The 13,476-nt window shown below is 39.2% G+C and overlaps 1 protein-coding gene across 7 annotated transcripts in view; it reads right to left on the minus strand.

Annotated features, from left to right (window-relative positions):
- Positions 1 to 13,476, minus strand: part of TC2N (tandem C2 domains, nuclear) — a 52,313-nt gene that overhangs the window by 16,904 nt on the left and 21,933 nt on the right. For 6 of the 7 annotated variants that reach the window (XR_015702292.1, XR_015702294.1, XR_015702293.1 and 3 more), the window contains 8 exons: positions 11,977 to 12,068; positions 11,294 to 11,369; positions 10,160 to 10,260; positions 9,222 to 9,338; positions 8,160 to 8,351; positions 6,122 to 6,236; positions 5,451 to 5,650; positions 2,854 to 3,092 (listed from right to left, as the gene is read on the minus strand). Coding sequence is in view for 1 of the 7 variants with exons in the window: in XM_087747534.1 (XP_087603660.1) it covers positions 2,982 to 3,092; positions 5,451 to 5,650; positions 6,122 to 6,236; positions 8,160 to 8,351; positions 9,222 to 9,338; positions 10,160 to 10,260; positions 11,294 to 11,369; positions 11,977 to 12,068 (1,004 nt within the window). In the remaining 6 variants the exon portion in view is untranslated. Of the gene's footprint in view, positions 1 to 733; positions 3,093 to 5,450; positions 5,651 to 6,121; positions 6,237 to 8,159; positions 8,352 to 9,221; positions 9,339 to 10,159; positions 10,261 to 11,293; positions 11,370 to 11,976; positions 12,069 to 13,476 lie in introns of those variants that run through there. The other variant, XM_087747534.1, reaches the window with a different exon arrangement.

The raw sequence follows: 13,476 nt of genomic DNA on the forward strand, positions 1-13,476 counted from the left end.
TGGTGGGACAAATAAGAGACTTTCTGCTTTTTAAACCTGAAGTACAATCAGTTTCCTCAAGAACACTGTAGTACTCTGGATAAGTTGAGGAACAAATCTGGGCAACAAGCAACTTAAATGCTCCAATTTTGTAGAAAAAAACCACAGTGTCTTTAGCCAACTATTAAGAATTCATTAAATTAAATCAATTAAATTAAATTTTTAGACTAAACACAAGAAAAAAATTTTTCACTATGAGAGTGGTGAAACACTGGAACAGGTTGCCCAGAGAGGTGGTGGATGCCCCATCCCTGGAAACATTCAAGGCCAGGCTGGATGGGGTTCTGAGCAACCTGATATGGTTGAAGATGTCTCTGCCAATTGCAGGGGGGATGGACTAGGTGACCTTTAAAGGTCCCTTCCATCCCAAAGCATTCTATGATTCCATGAAATTCTTACATGAATGCACACGCAAATGCAGAAAACCCCAAAGCCTGGGAACGAGCACAGGATGAAGCAGTGCCTCAGATACGTTCTTCAGAGGAGTGCTCTAGCACCTGCGCACATCCTGCAAAGAGAGGCCTTATCTGTCTCCTCAATGTGTTAGCAGTCAACTCCCCTACATGCAACACTACATGAAATATAGTTCCTTAGTTGGCATTTTCTCAAAGAAAAAGGTAGGACTTGAACTTCAGTTTGAGATGCTGGTAAACATTGGTATAAACAATTGAAAAAAAAAAAAAAAGATGGAATATTTTCTGTTCATAACTTTTATTATAAACACATAGATTAAATATTAACATAGGTAAAAGGAGACATTATTAGTTAGGCCTTTAAAAGGCTACATGTCCTAAAACAGCCCAAAAAGTCCATTTTACACAGTATCCACTGAGTTGGCAATCTCTGTAGAACCACTTCCGTGGTAATCGAAGCCTCCAAAACACTGCGATATTCCCTGTCCTCTCTTTCAAATAGAGCAGCATTCTGCTTAAGGAAACAGTTAGTTTGCACTTTTGTTTACTGCAGGTCAGCCACACTGAATAAAAAAGATCCATGTATTCAAGTAAAGATACTCCAAGAATATCAGCTCGGTCCCGTTCCTTTTTTCGTTTACCCAACCGGCCAGGCTCATCCCAAGTGTTGTAACTGGCTGGAAGTTAACGCTGTCAGTCAAGATCCTCTGGCCTCCTACTAGGAGCTTTGCAAAGAGCGTCAGTAAGAGCTAGAACTCATGTTTGTTCTCTGAGTAACATGCAAAAAATTTTCAGTTCATTTATAAAAACTGGTCAAAAAGCAGAATGTGCAAGAGCCTGGGAAAATCCTTCTGTTTGCCCATTTTAAAAATTAATTTCAACAACAAAAATCTGGATAAGCTGACGTTTTAAAAGCTTCAATTATCAGCAAATAAAAAAAAAAATAAATCTAAGAGATGCCATTTTTTCTTGACCCTTACTCAAAGTCAAAAAGGTTAAAATAAAGATGCTCCAAGCTCTATGCTTAAATACAACGTGCTTTCCTGTTACAGTGTTTTCTCTGCTCCCCACTGTTCCTTTGCTTTCCATCAGCGAGTGCTCTCACTGCCACTCTAGTTCACGTCAGATGTTTGAATGGGATCCAAGTTATAAAAAAAGATACAATTATTCAGTGCCAATACGATCATACGTATTTGTACAGTCCAGACAGCCAACAGTAAATGTGTAAGCAGTGGCTTTAATGGAATATATGTATTTTTAAAATCCAGTACTTAAAGTAGTGCAGAGAGGTCTGCGCTTTTAGATGTATATATTATCAATTATATACATGGCATTTTCCTGCCTTAAAAATAACTATGAACAAACCCCTGAAAATATGGGGACTAATAGAAAAAATAATCTTAGGATTTTGTAGGAAAAATATAATTTGCAATAAAAATATGGTAATTTCTTCTTGCTAGAAACAAGTAACAAAAAATATACTCCCACATGCAATTTTTCAGCATCCTAGGAATGTAACAAATACTTCTGCAGTAGTAACCCATCTTTTAAAAAAAAGTCTGAGTCCCTTACTCTGCTGCATTTTAATTAATATCAAAAACCACTTATGTCAGTAAATATTTGCTTACTCCTTTGTACATGTTAGTCTGGCTTTTAGCAACGTAAGTAAATGCTAGAACATTGTTGATTAGATAAGAAGTCGTTTATGTATAAGAATTCTATATAAGAAAGTAATTTATCAAAAAATATTGGCCCTGATCCTAGGCAGGGCCGTTGCCTCTTTGTATTATTCCATTGATTCCCACCAGAATTCATCCAAACAGAGCAAGTCTGGAGGGCCCCACTTCCAGAGATCACAGTTAGTCAGAGAAACTCTTCTCTTTCAATCTCTCTGTTTTGAGAGAAGGATGGGGGAAACCCCAAGCTACAGGCATGTCAGGGTATTGAACAACCCTTCATCAAAGGTGGAGATTAGAAAAGCCTTTGGGTACTGCCTTATTGCATAGTTCCCTTTAAGCCTCCTCCTACAGCCACAGCTTTCCTGCTTGCTGAGGCACATGTTACTCTGATCAAACGGTGTCAACATGGGTGCACCCCAGAGGCTCAGCGGTACCTGGAATCAAGCCACTGGCCAGACTGATTCCCATGGACTTTGAAGCCTGCCAAAGACAAGACTGCAGATAAGGATGATGTCAGCGACTAGTGAAGAAGATGCTGATTCGAGCTGCTTCTCTCCAAGATGGGATACCTGTGCTCACCTGGAGCCTGAAAGGGGCAAAAATATATTTTTCAAGGTGGATTTTTTAGAATCAAATAAGCACTTTTCCCAGTTCCTAAGTCTTCCTCTTAATAATATTTAGCCAGTATTTCTCTTTGTGAAACTCGGAATTTTCCCAGTTACCATGGAGTTGTGATGCAGTGGAGACCTTCTGAAGAACTTGTGTAGACAATATTTTTTTTTATATACTATTATAAACAGCATAGCAATATCTTCGTAGAAAAATCAGTCCTGAGTTTCATCTCCAGTCTTCAAGATGGACCAATGCTGTACCATTTAACAACAACTTTTTCAGGGTTAGCAATCGTATCTTTCCACTGCTCTACTGCTTCACTGTTATTGCTATCAGAACTTATCCAGATCTGCAGTAAGAAATAGAAAGAAAAATAAAATTGAGTTTACCTGATATAATACAGATGCCCAGCCTTTATTAGTTCCAAATAAATACCATAGCAGTGTAGAATGAGATACAATGTGTAGACTGCGACCAAAGCATCACAGCAACAAATATAGTTCTGTTGGGACTAACATATTTTGGCTTTCAGCTGGGAACACAGGGAGTCTGGGTTTAAATTTAGCCTCTAAATAAATAAGAGAACTCACTACATACTAATGTTTCGCTACTTAATAAGATGTTTTAAGTCAAGCATTCCTTGCATCATTCAAATGCACGTGCCGGGGTCAAGGGTTCATCAGGGCCAGTGATGGTTCTATGCATTCAAACTCCAGTTGGCTGCAAACCATCTGGCATCCTGAGCTAGCTGTCCAGCATTTTCATGAGCATTTAAAATTGCACACTCCAACAGACAGGGCCAAACCTGCATTCCACAGAGGTTACTAACATGCCCATACCACACATAGTCACGCAGTAAGAGTCCTTCTCAGTATTCAATTAATGGATAGTGGCCATTAAACGAGGAAATGAGGTACAAGTAGGAAGTTTTCCTCCTGAACATTATCACCCGCCTCTATTGCCAAAAGATTTCTGCTTATGTAAGTAGGTATCATTATTTATGGGACTCTATTTCCTCAAGTCTTCCAAGAATGAGTCCTTTTAAGACTTCTCAGAAACCTTCACGATGAAGTACATTTAGCCTACCCTGCTGAGGCATACGAGTCCTCAAGAAGTGAGAATAATGTCTTCCAGAATACCACAGACAGCTGATGTTTCATCCACAGAGATTCAATATACATCTTGCTCATGATTAAAGACATGCCTGTAAAAGCAGCCTAATCTAAGTATTGTCTGCTTAGAACAGCATCCAATTAAACATCATTCTCTGAAGAACAAAGTTAATAGATCCAGCTATATTCGTCTTTTTCCAGCTACCCAGCCAATTGCTCAAAGTACATTTTTCCCTGAGCCATATTTTATGTCTTCATGTGTTATGTGGCAATGTCTGCCTGCATGAGCTGAAACACCCTTTTCCAAATAACCTTTGAGGAGCAGAAGTAGCTCATTTCCTCCCTCAAAAGTAAGATCCATGATTAAATGAAACTCGTCAGATTGAGATGACCTCACATATTGCTAAGTGACTGCAAAATCATACCCAGTTATTTTTGCCCCAAGGTAGCACAACTAAACACAACAATTTTTTTCCTTTTCCTATTCCAACTCCAATTCCACCAACAGGAATCACAGAAAGATGGAATACGTGTGACTTGAGGCTCCATAAAATGGAGGAAGGTCACATAATTTTTGCTGGTACATCATTTCTATAGCACAACAGCATCTTCTATAACTGCACGTCTTCAGCAGGCACAGGAAACATCACCACAATGGGACAGTACCATTTTCTGTACCGAAGGATAGAGCAGTCCTTCATCTGACAAGGGACATTACAGTTGGGGTCTCAAAAATCAATTCCACGTTATTCATTTATGCATATATTATAATTCTGCTACTAACTCCAGGTGGGTCAGGGAAAGCACCAAGCATTAAGAATAGTTATGGTTCACTATACCATGAAGAAAAGGAGAGAAAGAAGGGACAGGATGATGGTAAATTACAACAACCAGGGGAAGAGGACAGAGAGAATAAAAACACACAAGACTACCAAGTTTTATGGTGGTTAAAAAAATGTGATCACACAAATGCTTTCAAAGAGGTACTACAGAAGTTCCAGCTGTAAAAAATAAAAAACCCAAAGAGAGTAAAAAGAGCACTCAACTAAAAAATAATTTTGTGTTTGTTCACCTATGTTATCACTTGATCACACATATTTAGAATATCGTGGTGATTTCGGCATTGCTTTACCCAGGAAGGCAGCCCGATATTGTAGCTGTCAGTATTTCCTTTTACACACACCTCTTTGTAAGTGTATTGGTATGGTAAGCCAACACACCCCATTTCTGTACAGTACACTTTAGGTTGTGGAGCTCCTGTGAGTGCTGTGTTTGTTTTCTTCAGAAAGCCTAGAGGCAAGGAGGAGATCATACGTCTGTCTGTAGGAAGGAATCTTTCACATAGTAATACTCCACACAAAAATGACTTAGGGACTTCTTTTTAAAAGCAAAATCATATGTCAACTCCCATTCTGATGTTAGTGCATGTTTAAGAGCCCAGTACTATTCTTTCTTGGGTTACATCCAGAAAAGTTTATTAGAATTTACTATTTTGCTATATGCCACCTTATTAAAAGTATTTTAAAACTCATACCAAGAAACCTGTGGAACTGGATTTTAAGTAAAGGATATCATGCTAGTTAGCAGAAACCAACCTGTCCTAAGAAGTGCTTTCTTCTCACTGAGCTCCTGCTGTAGAGCTTGATGAGAAAGCTAATTCCTTGTTCAGCTTGGGTAACTGGAAAAATCATCATTTCTCCCCACTTCACTTGGCCGTTAGTGGACTTCAGAAGACGAGTCTTCTTCTTATAGATCAGCCCTTCTGTACTAAACATTCCAACTTTCACAAAGAAATCTAGCACAAAAGGGAGGGAAAAAGGTGTAGCACACAAAGGGTTACTCACAAACACACCCAATAAGGAACTGACAAGATCCACATGTATGGTTCAAATGGCAACAATTTCCCAAAAGTCTGGCCAAAAGAACTGTACAATAGCTTTCCTGACTAGTCACTCAGAGTATGTTCAATAATATTGAATTGATTAACACAGTATCCAAACAGCAAGTGCAAGCTAATGCTCTTGTATGTCAGGATTAATATTGGGATAAAAATCTTCCAAAATACATAAACACATAGCTTCAAACCAAACAAAAAGTAATCAAGCAAGACATCTGTGGAAACAAGCCTTGGCAATGGAAATCTACTGCACAGTATGTTAGTCTGAGGTTTGTAAGGAATTTTATGAATTGCCAACCCATTCGAGCAGCAATTTACCTGTTACAAATGCTTTTAGACAGGAGGCATGAGACAACTGATGTAACTTACTTGAAGACAGCGGTGTAGATGAAACTGGAAGGTTTTGTGCTTCAAGAATCTGTAACTGAATCCTCCTGTTTATTGCTTGAAAACAAGTTCCTACTTGAAGTTCTGCACGGCACGCCTACAAGCAGAAGAATTTTGCCATAACATCTGGATTAAGTTGCTTATAAAACGTAGGAAACACAGGAATTCTGTCATATGTTGGGCTCCCACATTTCTATCTGGGATTTCCTGGACAGAGATATAAGCGTGTGTTGTATACACAACCTGCAGATGCACAGTAAGTGCATCTTGCACTTGTTATAGCTGCAGTACATGTGCTCCACTGATGGACTGCTTATGTGCAGCGCACATATGGCCCTCATGAGCTGCAGCCAGAGATACTGGACAAATAAACAAGTCCTCAGTTTTCACCTGGGAAAGATTCCTCAACGATAAGAGCAGACACATACAGGGAAAACCAGACAGGCAGTTGTAGCTCTACTAAACCTGGGTGTGGAAGTGAGAGACCAGGTATGCTCCACTAACACAAAAACCATGGGAGTTCTCCTCCCACACTTTTGAATTTTGCAATAGGGAGATATAAGCAATGTTTTCCATAGGTACAAGGCCCTGTCACTTAGTGTCATGAATGTTTACAGTGACTGCATGCCGTGGAGTTTCCCATGTTATGGAAGTACTTGTGTTTTACATGCCTACACATATACACCACCACCACCACCCCCGAATGAACTGAGATCTCCAGTCTGAATTTTTTTTTTAGAATTTTTGCTGGTGGCAAAGTTGCATTGACGCATCCTCATTACTCTCCTGTCAGATGCTACTGTACTCCGAACACTGTAAGAACAGCAAGCGAAAGCCAGTGGAGACCCAGCTTTCCTGACAGCCTCCATTTAAAAGGACTTTGCTAGTCCTGGTTCCCTTCAAGTTTTAATGCACTTCAGTGAAGCAAAACACACCAAGCGAGAGCGCAACAGGTCAGATAAAGAGAAGTCAGGCTCCAGTTCATCGAAGAGACTCAAATTCTCTTTGCAGCTCAGCCACAAAATTTCTATGTAACCCTGAGAGGAAGCCCCTTACTTCACTTTGAGCTTTGGCTCTCTGTTGGCAAGCAGGGTAGCTTGCTGCCTCACAAGGTAGTACAGGGATGAATTCCAGCAGTGTCTGGAGGGCTCTTGGATATAATGGTGAGGAAAGCCAACACAGAGAGAGGAACTATGAGATGATTAAGGAACTTATATCGGGATGAAGCAGTTTCTAAAACAGCTTCCTCTTTCACTTATTCTTACTGCTTTTGAAGCGATATGGTTATTCTTGTTAGAACTAAAAAATGTCAAGTGTAACTTATGTTCAAAATCAAGAGTATCACTCATATTACTCAGACACACTTAGATAAAATTTGCTTTTGAATTGCTAATTCAAGTTTAATTTGTTGAAAATACAAATGTCTAGACACAATCTGTAAAAGAAACAAACAAAGTGAGGGTAGGGGGAAAGGAAATCCCACTGTGAAAACCACCTGCTTCTTATTATGCTAATGGAAATGAACTGTCTGAGTTATTACTTCACAGCATGCAATCTGAACATTAAATATATAGCTGTCTCTGCAGTTTCAAGCCACTGAAGATCTTAGCACTTTTCTTCCATAACAAAAGCAGATTCCATTTGCTCTGAGCTCTTGCTGTGAGTCCTAAGGATCTTCTGATGCTTTTTGGTTGGAAAAGGCACTTACTCGGTGTCCTTTGCTGAACATTTCCCCAGAATGCCCCTCCCTCAAGCTGTGGGCCGTAGTGTGGAAGAGCTTGCTCTAGCTCTTTTCCCAGAAACAGCTGCAGTTTATGACCAGAAACAGCTATGTGCAGAGTTCGAAAGTCTGCATTTTTTCCCCATCAAAATGCCTCTCCCCAAGAAAGTTGGGAGGGGAGAGAAAAAGAAAAAACCTGTTTGCTGTTAACATTGAATTAGTACTGAATTATTTTACTTCCATTTCCAGCAACTCTTTCTAGGTGATACAACAACATATTTTTGCAGTATTGGCACTTACAGGTGCTTTGGAAGGAGGAGATATATCCAGCCAATGACTTGACTCCTCTGAGCTGAGCTCCCGCAGCGCCAAGGAGCACTCTCCAATTGTTTTTTTCCTGGGAGTCTGTGTCTGGATTTTAAATACCAATCTGACAGCCTGCAGGCTTTGCAGTTTAATAGCAAATACAAAAGTTTCCATAAATTCAATGTCCTAGAAAGAAAAACAGAGGGGTAACATCACCATTGTAAGAGAGTCACACTGAGCCCAAAACCTAGAAACCACGGCTTCCTGGTCCTATAGCCACTGCTCCCAGCTACCATTTTAGGTTGCCATGAAAAAGTGTGCTTTTACAGGGGTAAGCCCCCCCAGGCTCACCACCTCACTGTCACACCCTGGCAGGGACAAAGTTTTGGATTATTTTTCACTACCACAACAAGTTGAGGCCATCTCTTCTGGAGCTTTACAACAGCATACACACATTGTCATAGCAAATTCTCCTGTGGCCTTTTGCTTCAGTCTCTCCTGCTAATTTTATTTTCTTTCACCTTTGACTCACATTATGGGAGGTTTATGTTGCTTTACCTTCCACCCCCTTAATATTCCTTTACTGCCACTATCAGGAGTCTTGTCCCATGCGACCAATTCTTACTACTTTCTGTAGAGGAAGTATGAACTTTGTCTCCTGCCCTAGTGAGAGGCAGTATATCATCTACCTTCCCTGGGGTGAAGGTGCGCCTACAGGTATATCTAGTCTTCCTCCAGTCCCCCACCACTGAGTTGCCAAGGCCAGCAGCTCATGGTTCAGTCCCCTATGAGCATATCTGTCCTGCAGACTTGGGAGAGGAGGGCAACAGTACAATGCAAGAGAGGATATAGGGGGAGGAAGTAGAACAAGGCTTTTAATAGGATTTTTAGAAGTTGGGGGTGGGGGGCTAGGAAGTAACCCAAACCTAGGCAACTACCACAGCAAATATGGCATAGGAGTGGATGCTTGGTCCATTTTAAAAAAATCCATTTACATTTCACTTTTATTTTGCGGGGGAAAAAAGATTTCTTGGCGTTTTCCCTGCCTGTACTTACATTGCACCCTTCCTTGGCAGAAGATTTGAAATGCACTGGTTTGGGCAGTGTGAGAATTCCCTTGACATAGATACGAGGATTTTCCCCACAGCTAGAAGGCCAGCTCAGGTCTTTGCACTGCAACATTGAAAACACAGTCAGTTTAGACAATGTAAGACTCTGGCCTTCAGACAACTTAGAAACAGTTTTCTACACTGTTCTAGAATTATGCATAATTCCTGTAATATTGAATATAAATCAGAGCCAGTGTAATGATTGTGTCACTTCAGACCATTTAATAATTAATTTTCACAACCAGAACGTAAAAAGTTATTTGGTAGATTTTAATGATTTCACTATGTGGCAATTTGACACAGATAAATCATGAAATCCCTTATGTAGTATTTATCACTTGATGTAGTTATGAGGTTTCTGACTACTCGAAGTTCCATTGCCTAAAAATTATTTACAGTTCCTGGAAGTGTATAAAGCAGCCAGCATAACAGTATCACATTAGCTAACAAAAAAAGCCACAAGAAGCTATATGTCCTCAAAGTGCTAGTATGGTTCTGCACTGACGGAACCATGAGATTTAAGGTCAGTTAAATGCTGCCTCCAAAGTTGCTCCAATTTTCTGCCTCCAAATTTCCACAGGAAAATTTCCACAGCAGGACCAGCCTATGAGCAGCTCAGCTTTCTTATCTATGCTGAACAGTCCCTCTGCAGCAGAACAGAGATTTCAACAGGAAAACAAAAATAAAGGAGAGGAAGATCATTTGAATGAAGCCCAGTATTACATTTGACTGAACTTGGTTATATTAATACTTAGAAGTAATTTTCTTTTTCTCCTAAAAGTATTCCTTACAGTAACAGAGAGCCAAATTTAGTGAGAATTAACACTAGATATAGTAAAATAGCCACTTGAGTAAGTAATAATCAAGTTATTTATATTTCCTTACATGTAAAACTGTGATCCAAATCTGTTCTGCAGAAGAAACATAACACAACTTCACATTCAGTCTTCCAAAGTCTTGTTCATCACCTGATAATGTAATAGTATCTATGGAAGAAAGCCAATTAGTGTTTTTAGAAGTAATGCAGTATGTTAAAAGTTCATTCCAAGAATAAGGGAACTCTAGTAGGTAGACTGCCTATCTTTGAAAACTTCTCTCAAAGTAAATTTGAAATATCTTAACACCTACATTTTAAGGACAAAATGTCCATGAAGTTCTGTAGCCTGACCTTCTGCATAGCTAAAAGCCTTCATGTTTACCTCAGTTATCTCTATTGAATTTAGTAACTTGTGGTGTACTCGAACAACATTTAGAAAGAAAAAAAAAAAGCATGTGCCTGAGACACCTAGAATAATCTATCGCTTCCCTTAGATTAATCACTTTCACTGTTAAGTTTATAAATTGGCCTGCTTTTTATCTTTCTGATTTTGATTCCAGCCTAGTAAACATTTTACTATTATGCTTTTATCCAAGTCAGAAGAACCATTTAATATCCAGCGTTTCTCTGTCGTGACTGAAACTAGGTCATTGCCACCCAGTCTTCTTTTTGAGGAGACTGCGTGAAATTCTGACATCCAGCAGGGTGACTTTCATGGGAACTTGATTCATTTTTGAGGGTTTATTTTTCAGTATCTCCACTTATTCAGCATTGTTTCATAAATAAGGATCTTAGGCTTGCATGCAATATTCTTGCCTAATTCTCAGTGTAATAAGGGTACTGGATTCCAGGCACTTCCCACAGAAAAATACTGATACATGAAAAAGGACTAGAGTTGTGACAAAGGTGCTGCATCCTATCCTAACAGAATATCTGTAATTTCTTAGTTCACTGGGGTAGTAAATCCAGGGATTAATTTTTTGAAAGCATGAGAACTCTTCAGAGGCTCATTTGCTCTATCTCCTGACAACAGGAAGATGCAAGTCCAAAACTCTTAATTTCAAATTGCAAAGTAATCTCCAAACTAACTTGCTAATCAGATTAATCTCAAAAAAAAAAAAAAAAATCAACAGTAGAGACAGCTTAATATTTTAAGTGCAAAGGGAAATATTTCATTACAGGGTGAACAAACAAAACATTACCTAGACTCCTGTTACTGCCTTGCGAATCCTTCCTGGAAGACGTACTGCTAGGTACACTGGAAAATGAATCATATCTCTGGGGGGGGGGGGAAAAAAAAAGTCACTTCGTTCAGAGCAACAGATGCAAAAGGCCAGAGAGATTCTGAAGACACGATGAAAACAAAACACCATGCAATTTCAAATAATTGCATCATTCCCTACTAATCTCTTGATCCAGCAGCATGGAATTACTGCTTTGAGGCAAAGAGCTAATACAGGACACATATAGCCAGCACAGTTATTTTTGCTCCCTGATATATATGCAACTTCATCTCTATGTAAAAGATAAATATTTGAAAATAAATACAGTGGGTTTTGCATCAATGGAAACTTCTAGTGTTCCACTTTTCAATTGATGGGAGAAATCACAAGATGACGAACCACAACCTCTTGTCTGTCTTGTCCTGCCTAACAGCTTACTCAGGCTTCTCAACAGCCCCGTTGGGCCAGAACAGCAGTAGGTAGAGAAGACATCAGGAAAGAGCCTCTTGAAGGTGTTCAAGATGTTGAACTTTTCCCTCTAGTCCTTCCAGTGGACAGTACAATCGCCCTTCAGTGTTTGCTTTGACAACACAATGCAACAGGAACAGATACACCAAGTAAGCTGAGTTTTCAGTATAACCTAAGTTCCAAGGGGAACTCACCTTCATGAATCGATGAGGCGGGTTTCTGAGATCAAACATTGAACGACTTACATCAAATGATCCAGGCAAAGCACTAGGTCTTAAATCACTAACTAAAAAGACAAATAGAATAATACAAATCATGTAAGCATCATTGCTAGGAAAAGAAAAAAAAAATAATCTTTTTTTAAATTTAAGTAGACCTATGGTAGATTGAAATCTAGCTAAATAACATCTAAGAAAGGATGTCAGCACCTTTCCCCACCTCCCTTTCCCAAAACACTCTCGTGAAACAACAAAATGGAGAGAACAAGACATTAAAATACCTTAATCAATTCCATCATTGAAATAGTTCCAACTTAACTTGGTCACATTGGTAGCACTGGTAGAATGGGGAGCCTGCCTCAAAGTTATTTCCTCAAGAGAAATGTTTGGGTTTTTTTTAGTAGATGCTTTAGCAAAACAGAAAAGCCTTGCCTTTAAATCTAGTCAGCCAGAACTGGGGCTTAGCCTGGTCTCCTTTTTTAGATTTTTTCCACAGTAAGGATCCCAGTGGCAATAACATGCTGCCTGCTAAACTTGGCCTCATCTCCCTGATCACAGTGTCAAATACTCTGCACCCTTACTAGATCTCAGACAAAGCAAGTCTTAACTCTAAGATGACGCGTACTTGTTATAGCACAAAAGCAAGATCTTTGTTTTCTAGAAGGGTATTTTCCTCAGCCGTTGGAGGTGGTTAAGTAGATCCTATCAGTTTTCTTTTGACCTCGAAGGAATACAGAGCTAAAGCACATTGTCTATGCATATTATGCAGCAACACTAGAAAATGAGAGCTGAATTAATGCCACTGTTTCAGGAATCTTTGCTGACTCCAGTAACGTTCAAGAGGTTTTTAAAGCCTCCCAACTTCAAAACTGACCCATACTGAAATGAATGAAAGCAGTATGGTTTAACTTCTAGGACTATCTGATGGCAATGAATTGCTTTTTATTGCAATGCTGTGTTACAGTATTTCAGAAGACTTGCATTACAATTCACTGATCATAGTTTAACAGAATTACATCACTTGTTACTGAAAATTTATTTCCCTTTTTTGCTATCAAAAGAAATAACCGATTATGCTTATCGTGAAATGTGACAATAAAGAATAATTTTTTCTTTTCCCAAGGAAGAAAAAGAGAACAAAAGATGAAGAAAGTTTTGACAATCCATGGGAGGGAAAGGAAAGTAACATCATTTAGATAAAATTTAATGAAGGTCTGTATGTCTGGCATGAGTTCCAAATTCTCTCTTGTGCATGACGCAAAAGCGCCGAGTTGTTCACTGATTCTGGCGTAGAAATAGCATTACAATATCATAGGAGGCCTAGAAACCTTGTTTGATATAATGGGAGCAAATAGGAGAGACCAGCCCATTACTTTATTTGAAACTGATAATGGTTATTCAAATTAATTCCATATTCAGTACTCATAACTTTCACAAACTACTGGAAACATCCACTTGAGCCTACAGGTTATAAAT

This window comes from Nipponia nippon, unplaced genomic scaffold, assembly GCF_047370975.1.
Source record: "Nipponia nippon isolate SJK-2023a ecotype South Korea unplaced genomic scaffold, ASM4737097v1 scaffold_11, whole genome shotgun sequence".
NCBI lineage: Eukaryota > Metazoa > Chordata > Aves > Pelecaniformes > Threskiornithidae > Nipponia > Nipponia nippon.